This window comes from Emydura macquarii, unplaced genomic scaffold (assembly GCF_026122565.2).
Source record: "Emydura macquarii macquarii isolate MOO-44397 ecotype Brisbane River unplaced genomic scaffold, CSIRO-AGI_Emac_v2 contig_2422, whole genome shotgun sequence".
Taxonomy (NCBI): domain Eukaryota; kingdom Metazoa; phylum Chordata; order Testudines; family Chelidae; genus Emydura; species Emydura macquarii.
Genome location: NW_027132559.1, coordinates 29,032,763 through 29,052,618, shown reverse-complemented (window position 1 = coordinate 29,052,618; position 19,856 = coordinate 29,032,763). Strand labels below are relative to the sequence as shown.

Below are 19,856 nucleotides of genomic sequence, written 5' to 3'. Positions count from 1 at the left end.
CCACTTCTGTGAGGCCAGAATCTACTGCTGAGCTGTGCTTTATTTTGATTTTCTGAAAAACGCTGCAATCTACAAGATACTTTTAGAGCTAACTGTTACTGTGGCCACTCTTTTGATCCCAGAGACAAGGAAAACAATCCTCTGACTTCTATGAGGAGAACATAAGGTACCCAGGCTGCAGCACTTACTCAAAGGTGTGGAGCATGAGTGTGTCCATACCCCAAATGGGTGGTCAGGACGCTGGGTGCAGAGTGACGAGTGACTGTGAGAAACAGCAGGAATGTGGAACTCATTGTTACACATCCTACGCGTGCAGCCCTTAAAACTCTCATTGAGACCCAAAGTAGAGCTCTACCTCCATAGTGAGCAACTGAGAGTCCCATGACCATCTGGTGGGCTGCCCATAATAGGGTTGTGCAGTGCAATTCAGTGCAGCTCCCAGCAGCAGAGCTGATAACCAGAGGAGTTATTGGACAGAGGTCTGGCAAATCTTTGTGCCTCTGTCTACAGATATGTCTACATAGCAAAGGAAAACCCATGGCTGGTCTGTGCCATTTGACTCAGTTTTGCAGAGCTTAGCTGCACAGCTGTTTCATTGCTGTGTAGACTTCTAGGCTCGAAGCCCAGGCCCTAGAACTCTGCAGGGTGGGCAGGAGGGTCAAGTCAAGTCAAGTCAAGTCAAGTCTGCACAGCAATGAAACAGCCCCGCAGCCCAAGCCCCACAAGCTCAAGTCAGCTGGCACAGGCCAGCTGTGGGTTTTTCTTTGCTGTGTAGACATAAGTCGATGAGGCCTCCCGGATTTCCTGCTGGATGGGCAGAGAGATTCATGAGCAATGAAGCAATGAATGAGCTATGAAAACTGCTTTTTATTATAGTAGAAAGTTGGGGGAAATACTAGAATATTTTATGCTTGTAAAAAGAAAAAGAACTGGCAAGAATCCAAAATGTTCAGTTCTCCTGAGTGTACAAAAATTTTCTCAAGCTACAGGTCACACCAGTGCCGAAGCTGCAGTATAGTAGCAGGAAATCTATATTAATTGACCACCCAAGGAACTGACAAAACTGGTCTTTTATAGGAGGCTAGGTCTTTTAATAATGGATAGCTGACAATTTTATTTGAACAGTAAAGGCAATCTCACCAAAGATTAAATCAGACTTATTTGTACCAAATTAATTTGTTTACAAAACTTGTAAAAGCGATAATTTAGCATCCTCTGTGGCAGGCTTGGCAAAAAAATTAATTTTATTGTACCTCTCCCGTGCCTATTAATACCAATTGCTCCATAAACCATGCAATAACACACCAGTACTCCTAAATAATCACAACATAATATAGTTTACAAATCATTAAAAAAACATTTAGGGATGGCATTTAGGGCATTTAGGGATGGCAACAGTATATGTGTTTGTATGTGTGAGAAGGTGATATATGTAATTGTATGCCTTTATTTTATATTACCTTGGTTTTGTGTTTTTGAGTTGGCTAGTATTTGCCACTAACAAATTTTAATCAAAATTTTGTGTGTTCGAATAAAAACAAATTCTGCTCTATTCTGTTAATACATGAGGGCCTTATAAACAAAAAACAAAATAATTATTTTAAATCTATTGGAACACAGACATTGAAAATAATTCCTAACTGAAGTTTTGAAAATCATATCACTTTTTTGATGTATTTGTCCTGGTGAAAAATAGATTACCAAAAAGTGAAATGGAGAAATAGCTGTGCAGTAGAAAATGTGCATGAGGCAAGATGGAATTTGACAATGTAATTTTCTGTAAACAAGATAAATCACTATCCAGTTTGTTTGGCATGTTCCTTTGGGTCACTGAGGGGACTCTACTCCCATTAGTAATTATTTAGTTCACATAGTTCATAGTTACAGTAAATTGATTAACATCATTGGATTAGTCCTCTATTTTAGTATAACATTCATATCCAACATTAGTTTTGAAACCAGGGTATCACAGAACTAACATTGACTAATGTACTTTAAAAAGAAACAGTATTTCGTTTAGTCTGGCTTCACCTAAAAATAATAGGGTTGTTCTCCTACTAAGATGTTTCTAAGTTATATTTTACAAGAATTCAGAAATGGCTTGATTTGTAACAGTTAACAGCTGGGTATTTTACAAAAGGTGCATAACTGGAGAGTTTAGCTTCTGTAGGGAAATGCTAAATATTTGATTTGTCTTATTTTTGATAGGTCTAAATCTCTCTGGTCTCATGATGTTTCTATCTAGAGATAGCTGGACTGGGTGCTGAAGTGAAGTGGGAAAACTCTGCATTTTCCACAGGACCAGCATATGGAGCTACTAGGGAGATATGGGTAACTTCCTGAGGGCCCTGCCATACTAAGCAACTCTTTACAGATCCCTGTCCCTTCTCTCTCTGTGGGACTGTGGAAGTTACTGGAAGCCAAGATCTGGGCTTCTTCCAACAAATAATTAAAAATAAGTGAGCTTGGAACCGGGGAATTGGCAGCCATGAAAGATCTATCCATCATCCCTTTTTCAAACAACAAGAAGCATCTTCGCAGTGGAATGGGACCTTACTTTGACTCATCACTCTTGATTCTAAAACATACACATTAGTGTTCAGGATCTATCAAACCTGTGTTCTGCCTGCACCGCTATATGGGTCAGAAACCTCTTACTGGTGGAATTGGAGCAGCTAGAAGCATGCCATAGGCACTGTCATTGCCAAAACCTGAGCATAAAGTGGTTTGACTTTATGTGAAATGCCAAAATCTCATGGAGATCTGGCCTTCCTCTAGTTGCTCATTACATTCCAAAGTGGTACTACATACTCTTTGGCCATGTCACCAGGGTGGACAAAAATACGCCAGCAAACTGTGCTTTCAGACTCTCCATCAGCGTGCAAAGAGGTGCATGCCTTGACCCTAGATGGTGTCACCTGTAGGGCTGCCCCAGAGATTTGTGGATTTGCAGGACTGAGCCAGACCTGGGAACTTCACTTTATAGTGTTGGGTATGATGCCATAAATTGTGGTCATTCTGACTGGCTCAACAGATCCTCAGCAGACTATACACGTTTGATGATGATAATGGCATTTGGGGTCTTCACCCAATTCCGTCCCTCCAGCTGTCATTCATCTGGGCTGTACTCTGCCCATCTTGCTGGGATACTGAGGAGGCCACCATGTATTGTAGTTGAGGGGTGAAGCCTTAGACTCTAGTTATGTGATTTGGCAGTTACATATGTGCTATGTGGTCAGCCTAACAAGAGACATCTCCCAAGATATGTGGAGAGCTCTACAATTGAGGAATCCAACTAGGGCACACAGCTCTGGCTAGGCTCTGTGCCAGATAAATAGCAGGGGACAGGATTTGGCCCATAAATTTTTTTCTGAAATTCTTAGAGTTGCCATGGTTTACTTTGTCAAAATGTGCAACTTTGTGAGTAGCAATCAAATGGATTGTGTGATAAATACAGAACAAGGATTCAGACAACAGCATAAGTAGTGTGACCTGGTGCCTGGGAATGGCCCTACTGAAAATACCACACTCAGGGCAGACTGCAAGAAGTAGGGCAGACAATCCCCAAAACTGGTGGTTTATTATATCATTAGATTCATCAGCCAGTAATAAAATAGCTTCTGCAGTACCACACTGGTTAACCAGAAGCCAAATACAATCCCCTTTAGGCCTTTCAGTCCTTGGCTCCCATCCAGATAAACAGATCTAATAGGATGAGGGGTTGTTGAAAACCACATTCACTATATGTGAGGTTCTTACTAATCCCACAGGATCAGACACATACCGTCAGGTCAATATATATTTTGGATCTTATCCAAATATCATGCTGTCAGCCAATCCTTAGTAAACTAACTAAAGATTTATTAATAAAAGAAAAGAAGAGGTTAATAGATCATACACATACAAATGATTGCAAAGTCCTAATATCCAGTTTGTCGCAGTGATGGAATAGACTGCTGGCTTGTAAAGTCTCTCTGGTAATTTCCAAAAGATTGGAAGGTCCTCAGTCCATAGTTCAAGGTGCTACTTTTTGTTGTAAGTCCATGGCCCAGAGAATAAGAGCAGGAAGAGGCAAAATGGAGATGTCTCAGATATCTTTTTATATCTTCTGCCATGTGTATGGAAAATTACTTTCCCAAATAAAGCCCACAGCCTCTGCTTGTGGAAAGTTATTGGCTCAAGATGGAGTCCAAAGTCACATTAGCCTATTACATGTCCCTACATGGCTTGCTGAATCATAGGAGGTGGCCATTGGTCCCCTCGCTGTCTAAGGCATCCTCAGGAAGAGCTATCTGGGCAGGATGAGTTTCTTCTATGGCCCATTGTGAGATTGGAGAGTACTTAATGGGCCATCAACACACAGCTGTCTAGCCTTAATGTAAATTCTATCTGGAGAGTGTCACCCCAAGAATAAACACATATGAGATACAGATACATAGCCAATATTCATAACTTCAAATATAATAATGATACATGGATTTAATTGGGATAATCATATTTGACAGACTGCAACTTTTCCATTGACCCCTCACATGCTTTGTATAAAATGTATGGGAATTTTGTAATAGCGGTAATAGCAGCGATATAAATGGTCACCTTTCTTATACACAGCATCACAAGTAGTACTTTTTATTATTTAATAATTTTCAGCTCACTCACCTGAGGTCCCCGAGGTCCCTTTGGTCCAAGAGGGCCTTCTAATCCCTGTGGGGGAAAAAAAAAAGGAGCAATATACTAACTGCATTTAGAACCACATGCTGCTAAAGCACAGTATTGAAAGTGTAGCCCAATTTGTTTTTTTTCTTTATAACATGCAAAAAGACCAGATTTGTTTATTACACGTCTCCACTCATTAATTTCCTCTGGATTTCATTCCCTACTTCACTGTGGCTATGTCTACTCTTAAAACACTACAGCAGCACACCTGCAACTCTGTAGTTAATCCACCTTCCCAAGAGGCAGCAGAATTCTTCTGTCAACTGAGCGCTGCCTACACCTGGAGTTAGATCAGTATAGCTATGTCTCCTCAGGTGTATGAATTTTTCACACCCCTGACAGACATAGCTATGCCAATGTAAGTTTTCACTGTAGACCAATAGCTGTTTTTGTTGTTTTGTTTTTAGTAATTCTGTTTCTCCTTTGAATTGTCTCTTGATGTTTGATCAAACACTTTTATTATAAAAGATATACAAGGTGGCTCAGGGTATGTCTACACTACAATGTAAGCCCAAGCTTAGCTCAGGCTCAAGTTTAACACCCCTTCCATCTACACACACAAATCACGCTAACCCAGTGTTAAGACGCAGGGTCCCAAGGTAAAGGGTCCAAGCCTGAGTCAACCCAGGACCCAGTATTCAAACCCTATTGCTTTGCAGTGTAGACACAGATCCACTGGACAAGTGCTCTCAAAGTCTGCCAAAGGAATCCCAAAGGCCAATTTCCTTTGTCTTCTGGACAGTCAAGTTTGGTGGACAGTCAAGTCTTCCTACACTGCACCATGAACAAAGGGCTAGAGTGACCACATTTTGGGATGCCGCCAGGAAGTCTGGGATATGAGTGGTTGGACTCAGGCCCACATAATGCAGTGCAGATGCTAGAGTCCCAGGGTTCAACAATTTCTAACCTCGGGTTACAAATGCATGTAGATGCTCAAACCCAAGATTAACGAGCCCAGGGTCTGTTAACTCGAGTTCTACTAACCCTGGGTTTACACTGCAGTGTAGACATATCCTCAGAAATCAGTCCCAGTGGATAGGTAAGGGTTGGTTAGTTGCTTAGCTGGTTGTCATCCGGTACATCCTGAATCTCAATTTCTATTGATCTATCTGATGGAAAATCTTTAACAAACCCAACAGTAGTCATGTTATCTCTGTGATAACAGAGATCGAGTCTGATCTCACTTGAATAAGTATTACACTGCAGTAACTTCAATTGACTTTAATCTTGTTCAAATTATGCAGCAGAAGCAGAAGCAGATTTATAATTTGCAATAATCATAAAAATCTCTATCTTGAAAAGTAAAAATACAGTCATCTATTATCTCATTAGCACACATTTATTCTCCATAAAAAGGTATTTACTAGTTACAGCTATTATCCATTTCCAATGAGGATCATAAATCAGTCTCTCTGTTGTACTAGTTTTTCACTAGTTACCCAAATTCACATTTTACAGTGTTTAACTCCCATTTCACTCAATTACAATTAACTTCCTAAATAAGAAGAATTTTAGACCAATCCAGATGTTCCCATTATTTTCCTCCTCATCCTCACTTCATTTTTTTATATTTCTGCATATGCAGAAGTCAGTGGCTCTGGCTGTCCTTTCTGCACGGACATCTGTGTCATGTTTTGATCCTGTAATTGTCCTGATGAATAAAGCAGTGACATGGAAAGCATTCCATTCCATCAGCTATTTCCTTATCCTGAAATAAATTAAAAAGTTTGAGCCATTGAATATACCCAGGCATGTAAGGGCCTGATCCTGCAGGGACTGACTACTGAGTATAGAGCTTGCTACCATGTAGCCACATTGAGTTGATGCACACTGGTAAAATTAGATGAAGATATGGCAAAGCAGCCATTAGAATGAAACAAGTCATGGTGGTAAGTGTGTGTAGAATCAAGCCGACACTGAGAATATAGATAAATGGTTAGAAACAGTTCTGATTTCAAACCAAGACAAGTTTTCTGCATTTTGAGCCATTTGTCTATATTCTAGTCTGATTTGCATTTAGGGAAACCCAACTTGCAGGCAGTGGGAAACATCAGATGCTCTGCTGAAGTCAGTGTAATTAATTAAATTAGAAGGAAGAAAAATAAACCCTTCTCCAGAACAGCCAACAATACTGCTTATTATATTGCAATGCCAATCTCTGCAGCTTCTAAATTTGTTTCTGAATATTGGAGTTGTGTTCCTCCTACATGTGTTCAGTGTCTGATTTTCCACTGGCACAGATTTATTTTTTTAAATTTTTTAGAGGTGTTTGGCAGATCTTCACCTAATTTTGCAAATGTGTTTTGAGCTGGTAATTCTGTGGGTAACTATAACTCTGGTATGTTCAGGAACTTCTTAAAGTGCTTAATCCATTATAATTTCTGATCCTTTACAGATGTCAAATGTTTTTTTCATCACTGTCCTTAACAGAAATTAAATAACAGAGGAATGCTCTGCTTAGCTTCCTGCAGTCTCGGCATATAGTTTTCATGTCCAATTTTCTTGGCTGCTTTGTCCATGTTATTTGCCAACTTCTGAACAACTTCCTTTCCTCTTAATACACATTTCATATAGTCTCCTACTACTTTTCACATGTTGCCCATGTAAAGAACTCATATTCCTTTTTCACATGAGATATGCAACTCATCTGTTTCTTCAGTGTCATTATCTCTTCTGATTCACTTGTCCTTCGAACCCCTGCTGTTTCACATGATCTGGTTGGTCTTCAGTCTTTTGCCTTACTCCACATTCTTTCTTTCTTTGTGACAAATATTATTGCTGAAAAGTATGTCCTAGATGCCGAAATGTTTCACAAACATCTGCTTTGTTACCTAACATCTAATGACTGCTCTATAGACAATAAGAACTTTCCAGTTTTGCCTTTGATAAGGTGTATTTATTACAGAGAATAATGCCTAAGAAAAATTGTAAATATTTTGGTAATATAATGTAGTGACAAAACCAATTGATACCTCTTAAGAGTGATCACTATACTTTTTTATGTCAATGGATATTAAATTACTTACATAAAAGTCTAATCCATTTCAACCTTATCATAATGCATGTTTATGTAAGCAAGGTCTGAATGAGCTCTCCCCTGACAGCTAGCTGGGGAGGGGGAAAGGCTGAAAAAACAGACTGTATTTACATGAATACACCCACTCTGACTAGTTATCCAGCAGACAGAGCTGTGTCGCCAAAGTGAGCAACTTTGGCTGGTGTTGGGTTACAAATCACTTTAGAATCACTTTTGAATGCGGAGGTATTGAAATATTGTTATCCTTATTGTATGAGTAAAGGGCAGCAGAACTGTGTTTGGCCTGTCCTGATTGAGGGGGGGTCACCCTCAACTGAACTGAACTCACTAAGCAGAGGTCTCAGATCTCAGACCCCTGAAAAAGGGGAAAGCAGATGGGCACAGCTGTCCCTATTGGGAGGTGTGGGTTCTGCCTGAGAGTCTTAGGCATGGTTTAAGCTGCTTCTCCCCACTGTTCAAAGATAGAGCTAATTAAGGCTCCATTAGAAGTCTTTTGTTTTGTTAAGTGATCGCTGGAGCTGAAATCACTTGTGGTGAGACAGCATTTCTGCCCAGCCTGCTTCAGCAACAAAGTTCTCCCACTAAGAGCTGAAAATTACTGAGAGCTGAGTGGAACCTCAAGAGACCAACCTGCAGAGATCGTAGTAGAGAAGCAGATGGCAGAAGGTGACGGTGTGCATTGGTGACAGCGGGCATGGCAGCCAATGGAATGGCTGGCAGCGAAGTGGAGGGGCCAGTGGAGCAGAGAGCGGCCTGCAGAGCAGAGTTGTGGCTGCCGGCAGGGTGGCAATGCTAGAGCAAGTGCTCGGATGGTGGAGCAAGCAAGGTGTCTTTTTCCCTTCCCCACGGGCGGGAAGTGAACTCACACAGATGCACCTCTGAACTCTGGGTCTTCACTGACCAAGGACAACCACTGTAAGTGGGGTATGGTGGAGGGAGAAGAGAGGGGCATGTTAAAGGAACTTTTGATTGTAGCACTCAAGAACCTGAGGCAAAAGACACTGCCCAGCATACTCTGGGGTGAGTGTTTTGCTCACGGTTTTATGTTTATGAATCCTGCTTGTGGTATTTTCCCAAATCAATGCCAAGTGTCTCCCCTCCTTTCATTAAAAGTTTCTTTTCTACACTCAGACTCTCTTCTTGTGAGAGGGGAAGTATTGCCTCTTAGAGGCATCCAGAGGGTGATGTGTAATTTTTCCAGTTTACTGAGTGGGGGCTTGAGCCGATTCTGTATTGTATTGTTGAAAAGAAACCCCTGGATATTGAACCTAGCCCTGGTTACCGCCAACTCCACTTGGCAGAAGGGCTACATTTTCATAGGAAGGCTAGACTATATAGTGTTTCCCATGAGCTTGATTCAAAATTAATACAGTTAACAGGAAGACCACTATTGACTTCAGTGGGGTTTGGCTCAGGCCCCATATGCATCTATAATTCCCTTTAGAGAATATATTCAAAAATAGGGACAGAATATATATGTGTATAATTAGGGACTGTGCATAAATTAGGTAAAAGTATGATGGGGGTCCTTAATTTTGCATGTTTGTTTCAGTGTTACAAGGGGTCGGTGGGTGAGTCTTGAACATCACCAAAAAATGTGTTATGGAGTTTATGGACAGCCCCTTATAGATAGGGCTGGTAGCAGTTTCTATTATGGCTGCCTGTAGTGAGGTGGCACGGCCTCTCTCCAAGGCTCCCAGAGGTGATGGGGGGATGACTACCCCACTCTCCCGGTGGGTGGAGCCAAACTAGTCCCCCCAACCCTCCTGCTGGAAGCAAAGGGGCGGGACAGGAATCTTAAAAGGCGAGCCCTACAATTCAGTTGTGTGAGAGCTGGGGAAGGAAGCAGATCCCTCTGCCACTGTTAGGGCCCTGGGCTGGGACCTGGTGGAGTAGAGTGGGCCTGGGTCCCCTTACCCTGTGGCCAGCCTTACCCCTGGTGTGGCTGCCTAGCCACCTAGGCCAAGAGGCCACTGCTTGCATGCTGTCTGCCTGAGCCAGAGGGCCAGATGAAAAGACTATTAATTGCCCTGCCCCATCTAGAGGGTCAGAGCCCTTAGATGGTCAACTGCTGTCTGCCAAAGCTAGGAGACTTTGGGTGAAAGACTGCTTGTTGCTTTACCCCGCCCAGAAGGGCAGGGCTATGGATTTCTGCCTGCCTCAGCCAGGAGTCCAGACAATAGACTGTGTGCTGCTCTGTCCTGACCAGAGGGTCAGAGCCTGACTACTAATTCCCACGCTAAGCAGTGTGTTTATAGGCACAGCGTAATGAGGTGGTGTGGCCTCTCTCTAAGGCTGAGAGGGAGGGAGGCCGTGGGCTTGCAACATTGCCCAGCACTTGAAATTATCATTTTCAATTGCTTGTGGTTTTGCCAGACCCTGTTTAGGCTGAAATTTTTCATGCTGGGTTTCTGCCTCAAGCAGTTCAGGTCTTTCTGAGAATGAGGCTAGGGGAAAATATATTACTTTGCCCATGTTAAAAACTTCTGGTGACGTTTTCTTTGAAAAGTTCTAGCAGTCTCATGTTTTGGAGCAAGGACTTGATGTTTGGAAGGTGGATGGCCTTTGTGTCAGAGATGTGTCTTTTCTCATCCCCCTGAACATCTACCCATAATTTGTCCAAATTATTAACCTTTGAAAAATTGTGGTTCTCATATGCTTAGTAAAGACTTAGATTTTTGCAGGTAAAATCTCTGAAAATTTTGCAATTTAGAGCTGCTACAGCTTGTGCCAGGGCCAGGCACTGGAATTGAAAGCAGAGATACCCTCTCTCTGTGCTGCCTTCTAGGCCCAGGCAACATGAAGGAAGAATCTGCCTAATTTGAATTCAGAGGGGACAAGAGACAGACTTATGGGAATGTGGTAGGAGTATATTGGGACAAGGAATGTGTGGGTGGGACTGGGACTGGAGGCTGGGAGCAGGTTGGAGGGGGGCAGAAATTGGATGGGAAGCTGAGAAGGGAAATGGTAGGAGTGATGGACTGGGAGCCTGTTGGGGTGGTGGGGAGACTGAAATTGAATGATGAGATGGGGATAGAAAACTGGGACTGGGAACCAGTGGGGAAGTGGGAATGGAGCTGGAGGGAGAAGAGACAGATATGACAAGGAGCCAGAAGGTGGGGGAAGAACTGGGACTGTGAGGGCAAGGAGCTGGAACGTGATAGACAGTGAGCCTGGACAAGGGGAGGAAGGCTGGGATTGGGAGCCAATGTGATTGGGGAATGTGGGTGAAGGGAAGAGAGAGATATCAGACAGGGAGCCAGGAATGGGGAACAGAACTGGCTGGATAAGAAGACTGGGATTGGAATGAAAAACCTGAGGAGTGGAGACTGGGACAGGCTGGGTGAGGAGATTGGGAGTAAGATGAGGAGCTGGAGTGGGGAAGAGATGGGACTCTGACAGGGACAAGTTGGAAGGATAGGGCAGAAAGGATCAAGCTTGTGGGGTACAGACAACAGAGTCCAGCATATTCTTTCCAGAGCCTGTAATGGAACCCAAGATTCCTGGGTTTTACCATTCCTCTGCTGTCAGCAAATATCTGCAAAATCCACAAGTAAAGTGCTACATCCCTCTCTAGTGCTGGTCCACATAGCAGATGACAACCTACTACCACCCTCAATTACTCCATTGGGTCAAGGGGCAGAGGTCTGTGAGGTGGATCTAAGGGTCCCAGTCCTGCTGGTGACCCATGTGGGTTCCAAAATGATGCAATTTCTAGCTTTTTTAGTTTGCTTTTTTGAAAAATTAGGAAATTAGACACAAAAATACACTGTATTTAAATAACATTATTAAGGTTTCAAAATTAAGCTGTCAAAAGTTAGAAAATTCCAGATTTAAGGGCACCTGTGCAACCCCAGTTCAGCCCCCCCGTGTGTATATACATTATGATACAGTCTTTAATCACATGATCCCCAGGACCTGTGCCTCATTCAGTGCACAGGATGATGGTTCTTGTATATATGCTCCACAATTCCCACCATGGGCAACATATTAATTAAGAAGTTTTACTTACTCTGTCCCCTTTTAACCCTGGTGTCCCACATTCTCCTCTTTCACCCTATAAAAAAATGTAAAAGCTTTATAATTGAACAAGAGTTTTTGATTAAATAAAATACATTATATGTTCTTGTAGTATAAGAGTTTTGATATTTTCTGAAAACTTGTAAGCAATGTAATTAGATCAAGTTCTGCATAAATTAAGCTCTACTCAGCAAATGTAAATCTCTCTTCCTAAAAATGTATATAAATTGACATCTACATGATTAGGGAATAATATATTTAATACCAAGCAACTCAGTCTTGCAGCCTTTATTCAGGCAAAATCCTAACTGGATGATCCTATTTATTTAGGTTTTTATGGTATCTTTAGGTTTTGCCTGAGTAACAACTGCACGATTGGGTCCACAGAATGAAGAAAAATAGGCAAACAACTCCTTCAAGTGCATACTTCAGAAAAACTTCTAGCTTTCATGTTTTCCAGCAATCAAATTTAATAAAATTAGCAGTAATTTAGGGAGTGAAGAAAAGCATTTTTGTCATGACCATATCCGTGAAAGAAAAAACTGTATTAGTATGAAGACTCAGAGAGGCACTTTCACTGCTATAACATTAATAATCCTTGTGGAATGATCAGTTTGCAAACCAATCAGATTTGGGATCTTCAAACAGGGTAGATCTGTTTCTATTTTTGGCTGTCTATGCTGACTAATGTTACACATGTTAGTCTGGACCCTCATATTATCCAGTCACTTTGATCTGCATTATATTGAAATCTTAAAGACAACCATCCCAACTAATTGTTACTTTAAAGCAAATTTTCTAAATACCTGGTCAGTTTTTTATCAATGCCTAAGATTGTTATGTTCTGTATCTATAGAAATAAATTTTATTTTCTTTCTCCTTATCCTTTTATTTATCTTTCTTTTTCCTTATCCCAATCCTCTTCTCTCCTGTCCCCCTCTTATCATTTATTTTGTATGAAATATTGTCTCCCATCCACATTTTTTTTAAATGCTATATGGCTCTGTAATGGGGTCTATAAACCCCATACTGAGCAGAGACAGAAGGGGGAGGGGAACCTCTCCTGCCTACAGGCAAGCAGCCTGACTGCACTCCCAAAGCAGCTGCCACAACTGCCAATCATGGAGGCCAGCACACACAGTGGCAACCAATGGGGAAACATAGCCTGCTATAAAAGGATAGAGCTCGAGAAGGAAGGGAGGCAGAAAGGCCTGGGACAGTGAAGGGGTAACACTCCTGCACCAAGCTGCCTCAAGAAACACAGTCCAGAGAGACTGAAACAGACCACTAGGTCTAATGAGAGGTCAGGGCCAAGAACTGTCCTGACCAGGGGCTAACCACAGAAAGCCAGTCAGGGGGCAGTAGAGACCACCTGAAAGATCACATCAAGGACCAGTGACAGGCTCCAATCCTCCAAACAAGCACATGATTAACTTTACTGCCATGAATAGTTCTATTGATTTCAGTGGGACTGCTCATGGTAGTAACATTAGTATGTGTGTATGTGTTTGTAGGATCAGGGCTTAAGACAGAATCTTCTGCTAAGTCTCCCAGGTGGATTTTCATCAAGTGGAAATCTGGTTTTAGTTCTCAACATTTTCTTAAAATACCTTACCTTTTCTCCCTTGTTGCCAAGAGTCCCCTATTTAAAAAAAAAAAAAAAATAGAATAAAAAATGAAGGGAAGATACAGCACATACTAAAATTACTAACAAGAAAAATGTAGTTAGGTGTTATATTCAATAATCTTATAAAGTATAATGAAGTTAAAATATATTAAGTTAAATATATTAAGAAATTCCATTTAAGTTGTCATCTTATGTAGACTTGAAGATATGGTGTCATCCCCACCCTCACATATATCCTGCCCCATAACAGTACATAGACAAATATGTCCTTTACCAGAAAAAGTTTCTACTGCATTCCTAGCAAATATAATCTCTACCCTAGATTAATTTTTTTCAAATTATATTGAACTATTACTCTACTGTCAAGCTTCTTGACTCTGAATCTTCATGAGTTCAAACTTAGGAAATACCAGATGAGAGACCTACTTCTGACAACTATCCAGATGAGATCTTTATGATGTGAACTTTAATTCTCCCTTGTGGATGAGTATAATGCAGGTCAACACAATACACTGTCACTTCAAAAGTTCCTTTTATCATGAGGGTCCCAGCTCAGGAAAGCACTTTAAGCACATGCTCAGCTTTAAACACAAATTTAAGTGCTTTCCTGAATATAGATGTTTTTCTGAATCAGGAGCTAGTCCAACTACCTATTATAAATGATAATATGAAACATCTGCATAAAAATTTGAAATCTAGAGCCAGATTCTCAGCTACTGTAAATCAACATAGCTCCATTCACGTCACTGGAGCTATACCAGTTTACGTCAGGTAATGATCTGGCCCTACCTTTCTAAATTGTGATATTCTGAAGAATAGATCTTAATAAGGAAATACTAAGTCATCTACATACCTCTTGACCTTTTTCTCCACTTTCTCCTTTTTGAGAATCACCCTGTCAAGAACAATGAAACCCAATCAAAGTATGCATCACTGTTTTACCAAACATTACCAAATTAGGACCAAGATACACTGGCTGAAAATCAATATAAATTTTAACATAAAGGGCTCCAATTCGTCTATAATGAAGCATATACAGTGCAAAACTTTGACAACACAGAAAACTAAAGTACAAATATTAGATGCCTGGATCCTAGGCCCCAATCCTGCAAACTGTTCCTTAGAAACAGACCCCTGCTGCTACACAGAGCCCCATTGAATTGAATGAGACTCCACACAGGTGCAGGAGTCTGCCTACAGATAAAAGCTTGAGGAAATGGGGTCTTTATTTGTTCTGTTTGATAAGGATTTAGATTCAAATACTATCCTTCTATGCCTACATGCAGTGCTGATAGATTTCAGTAGGATCCTTTGAGGGCAGAATTCCATGCGTGGAGACTCATTTATGGCATGTTGTACTGTACCTTTCTTTGCTTTCCTCATTTGTGTAGCTTAAATAGAAGATATTGGCATGAATTTTAAACAGAAAACTCTGTCAATTTACCTTGTCTCCTTTTGGTCCTTGCTCTCCTTTATCCCCTCTACTACCAGCTTTTCCCTTAAATAAAACAGGAAAATATTATGAACATACTGATGATATGTTTCTGGTTTCTTTAAAACTGTACCAGGAAGGCAGGCAACAATGGTGATGAGAAAGGTTTAGGCAGAAGTTATAGAATGAAGCAGAGGGAGAAAGAGGAGAAGGAGCTTATACAGGCATAAGACTGTTTTCATTAGTCTGATAAAGTGCCTTGCTCAGTATTAGAAGACATGAATCTAGTTGTGATTCTTTACCCAGGGCCAGAGTAAAAATGTTTTCCATCTTCAACCTTAGCAAAATAAAAACTTAGTAAACTTAATGAACTAAGGTGCAAAAGAAAACAACGCACCTCCTTGCTGCTACCTTTCAGAGACATCCCAGTGATTTTATTAGCATTGTCATGTAAAGAATATGCATTGTTTTTGTCCATATGGTTGCCTCTGCTCATAATACATTGAGCAGAACAGATTAATGCAAAAATTCTTCAGCTCTAAAGCCAAGAATTCTTCCCACCACCTTCCTAGGCTGTGAGACCAAGAGTGGTGTGACTTGGGCAAGGGGCTGGGTTGGAAAAGGAAGCAGAGGGCCTGGGATTCTTGCTACATACTGTACTGTAATCTAATAATTTTGGATAAAATAACTCAGATGTCTTGGACATTAAATTCTGGCTAGAGATTACAAAAAGGTGCAGGAAGACTCACTTCTGAACCTGTGTCACCTAGCAGTAAGGGAGATGGTAGGCCTACCGCCATATTCTGGTTCCATCAAGGGCTGGCCAGTTAATCCGGTGGATAAAATATGGCTGTGATACATTGCACTCCATGTACACCTTAGGGTGTGATTGTGTATCATTCATGTTCACCCTTATAGTGTAACTGTGTATTGTTTAATGCAAAGTGTGTCATGTTAGGTGTTTTTGGAATGCTCATGACATGCTGAAAATTGTTGTTATAAATAGTGTGTTTCTTGCAATGTCATATGTGTGATTATGAGGCTCTGCTATGTAATATTCCCAAATATATCTCTCACATGTCTTGAAGCAGATCTAAGTGAACACTAAAAGCAGCAGAGTGAGAGTTCATGCCTCACAAAGGCATGCATAAAACAATTTAGCTCTTCCAGGAACAATGGACTGGCCTGAGCATCTGATAAGGTGATGCTCAGGACATTTTGGTCTCTTGAGCTCTCTTGTATTCCATCTACAAGAAAATACCAGGCAATTGAAAGACTGTTCACAGGGGAAGGGCTTGGCTGAAGAAGAGTCATCAGCCAGCCTGTAGGGAGCATTATTTAACTTTGGGAGGCTACTGGAAGTATTAAGCTTAGTTTAGAATGCGATTTTCCTTTTATTTACTTTTGATCAAATCTGATTTATAGTCCTCTGGCTTATAATCATTTAAATCATTCTGTACTTAATAAACTTATTTGTTTGTTTTATCTAAAGCAGTGCATGTGCTTTGGGTGTGTGTAGGGATTTCGCTTAGAGTGACATATCAATTTCTTTGATAAATTGACTAACCAAAAAGCTTGCAGACTCCAGTGGGCAGCATTGAACTCTGTAAAATGGCAGTTCCTAGGGTTGCATCTGGGACTGGGGATGGTAACTTGGGGTCACACCATTGCATAATCCCATGAGTGACTGGCCAGAAGTACTCATTCACTAAATCAAGGACCACTTGCGTGCAGGTGGCTGTGAGTGGGCTGACCCAGAAGTGGGGGGTTCACACAACTGCAAGTGCAAGACAAGCCCCAGGCATGGGGGGATTGGGGTGACACAGAGATATACTAGTTCAGATTGCAGAGGGGGACATCACAATGATGTAACTTATGGGATGGTTTAGGTTAAGAAATAAGTAGAAACAGCACTAACTGGCACTTTTCACTAGTTGGACATAAAAACCCTAGTGCCTTAGGCAACATTCTTTCTCATTCATTATAAACATACAGGTTCTAATGTTCTAGGCTGGGAAACAGATATTGCTAGACATACAATGTCTGTCTTGTTAGCCTAAGCAGTCACTGCACAACCAGAATCCAACTAATTAGTTTAGAAAGTACTTTCTGATCAGCTGAAATAAATTAAAACCAAATTCTATTTTGATTCTATTAACTAGAATTGCTCCAACTCTAGACTTATTTCTGTTCCATAAAATGCATGAATAAAGAGCTATACAAATATTGTATTTGGTAACCTATCCTGGTTCCTAGTTTTACAGAATATCCTGACAACCCCAAGCATCATCTTTTTTGTAGGCTGAATATATATATATGAAATCCATGAATCCATGGAAACAAAATTAAACATTGACATTACAGCATACAGAAGGCTGATGTCTTGCTTTTATACATACTGTAACCATTTTAAAAGACTGTTCTGCCCAGCATCCCTAATGTTCAGCCTTGATCTCTGCAATTAGAATTCATATTTCTGAGGCTTTCTAACAAAAAAAAATATACTTACAGAAAGACCAGGAGGTCCCTGGTCTCCCTTTTGACACACACAGGGCTTCCGCTCACACTAAAGGGTAATAAAAATATTTTTGATTAATATTCAAATTTAGTATTTACATTTTTGAAGCATTTTTAAATCAGTATTTTTGTCTAGGACATGAGCTAGCTGTAGCACAATACTCAAGCAGTCAGAAGATAAATTATCTTATAAAACGTGCCTTCCTGTAACAAAGCAAACACTTCTTCTACACTGAAGCAGCCCTAATACCCTTTCAAAGGAAAACTTTCTTGAGTTGTAAAACTGAATATCACTCGCTAATGATCAGTGTTTGCAGACGTATCATGAGAAAGAATAGATGAGAGTTAATATAAAAGCCGCTATATTCCTATACAAATAATAGAGCCAAATTTTGTCACCCTTACTTACACTGGATAGTACCTTACTCCTCAAGTGGTCTCATTGATCCCAATGATTCTACTCAAGGAGTATTACTCAGTATGAGTAAAGGTGGAAGAATCTGGCCCAACAATTAATATCAATAGCCATCTGATTTCTGACACACTGATTTTAGAGAAAATTCTTCTATTCTGTGAGGAAATAAAAACATAGCACTACTACACTTGTATTCAGATATCAGTAGTGAAGGAAATGGCACAGCCTTGATGTGATGATTCAAACATGTTCCACTAATATACTAATAATAGTCAAAGCTTGTAAAACTTACCTGCTTGTTAAATAAGGCAACCTGGAAAGGAAAAAGAAGAAGAAAAAATATATTGTTTTGATATATATTTCATTTACTGGTTAATTTAGTCAAGTTGCTTCCTATAAAATGTACTGTTTTCAAGTACCATTCCAAAAATGGTAAATTAAGTGAATAGTTTTGACCTTTAAATGTGCAATTCTTACACTGGTGAACACTTTTCATGAACCTATTCATGCCATATCCTCTGAGAGAGACACATAGAACATTGAAACATATAATGCCACTTTCACAAGTTCCAAAAGCAGCTTAATTACCATGTGTAGTTTCTCTTAGGATATATCTTACACTGCAGCTGGGAGCATGCTTCATGGCACAGATACATAGACATATGCTAGCTCTGCTCATGCTGGCCCATTGATCACAGGCCAGGCCTCCCGCTGGGCTGTCCTTTCAAAAGCCAGGAGGTGGCTTCACCACATCAGCTTGTGCCGAATGCCAGCTTCGAAAACCCTGTTTTCTAGTGGGCTATCAAAGATACCATATTTCTTTGCTTAAATTTCCGTATATCACAATGACTCTGATCCTGTCTATTCTCTAGAGTGAGTTATTCATATCCAGCAGATGGAAAAGAGGACCCACAGACTGGATGGAGTAGCTGTGGAACTTTCAGTTGCATATACTGGTGCCTAGGAACATGTACTGAAGAAATGTGTATAGTGTAGCACCAGCCAAGAAGATGCCATCAATGGGCCACCAGTACCAGTAGTTTAACTTCTTGTCAGAATCTTTAATTTGGAAAATTAGCAAAGATAAAGACAAAAAGTCAAAATACAAATACTGTTATTAAACCCAAAATCTTGGTTCATTGCATAATGTATGAAGAGATCATGAAAATGTATTAGTTAATAAAGACAGCTACTCCATATTTCCACCAGTGTAACTCAAAGAGAAATTTGTGCTTTACATATTGATTAAAATATACAATATAATGCATTTGATTTTAAAATGTTTGTTCAATAAATATGGATTCCTTTTTAAATGCAAAGGACATGTATCTAACACGTGGCAAGACATAAATTAATAAAACTCTTCCTGTTGCCTTTGACCAGTTACCATCAATGTCTGAGAAATCTCCAAAGGTTTCCTTAACTGCATAGGTTGGCCATGTGCTTTTACACATATGAGATAATTAGTCACTATCAAAACTATTAAAACTTTCCAAACTATTTTTAAGATGCTTTTAGAGTGACTTAAAGTAAACATTAAGAAAATTCTTACAATATTTCTTCTCATGTAAATTATCTTTTCAGTGATTAACTGTAAACATGTTTTCATCTTAATTATCTTAGCTCATTATTTACAAACTCTTATCCTACATGAAAATATTTTCAGTAGTCTTGAAAAGAAGTCCCACAGTAGCCTATCCAAACTTTTTGACTGCACAGCTCACAAATCAGTGCCAATAATTCCTGCCCACACCTACTTCATAGCTGCGTTGGTATTTACTATCAGCTATGAAAATAATTTTGGATGTGCTGCCTACTATATGGGAGTACTACATGGATTTTTTTGGTGTGGTTTCTAAATGAGAACAGTAGAAGACTTATACTGCTTTAAAGTTGTGATCCAATGCCCATTGAAGTCAGTAAAAAACTTCCATGGAGTTTAATGGACAGTGGATCAGGCCATTAGTCCTTAATCTTGCAATGACATAAACATGTGCTTGTGAATAATCTTGTTCACTTCAATGGAATTACACACAATACATAAAGTTCAGTATGTGCATAAGTCTTTGCAGCATCAGGGTCTTGGTCTCCA

At 40.2% G+C, this 19,856-nt stretch overlaps 1 protein-coding gene across 3 annotated transcripts in view; it reads right to left on the bottom strand.

The window, feature by feature from the left end:
* COL28A1 (collagen type XXVIII alpha 1 chain) overlaps nt 1–19,856 on the bottom strand; it is a 126,004-nt gene that overhangs the window by 102,722 nt on the left and 3,426 nt on the right. For all 3 annotated transcript variants that reach the window (XM_067562144.1, XM_067562146.1, XM_067562145.1), the window contains exons 4-10: nt 18,057–18,077; nt 17,342–17,398; nt 14,845–14,898; nt 14,254–14,295; nt 13,389–13,415; nt 11,766–11,810; nt 4,660–4,704 (exon numbers count right to left, since the gene is read on the bottom strand). In XM_067562144.1, the coding sequence (XP_067418245.1) occupies nt 4,660–4,704; nt 11,766–11,810; nt 13,389–13,415; nt 14,254–14,295; nt 14,845–14,898; nt 17,342–17,398; nt 18,057–18,077 (291 nt within the window). The remainder of the gene's footprint in view (nt 1–4,659; nt 4,705–11,765; nt 11,811–13,388; nt 13,416–14,253; nt 14,296–14,844; nt 14,899–17,341; nt 17,399–18,056; nt 18,078–19,856) is intronic.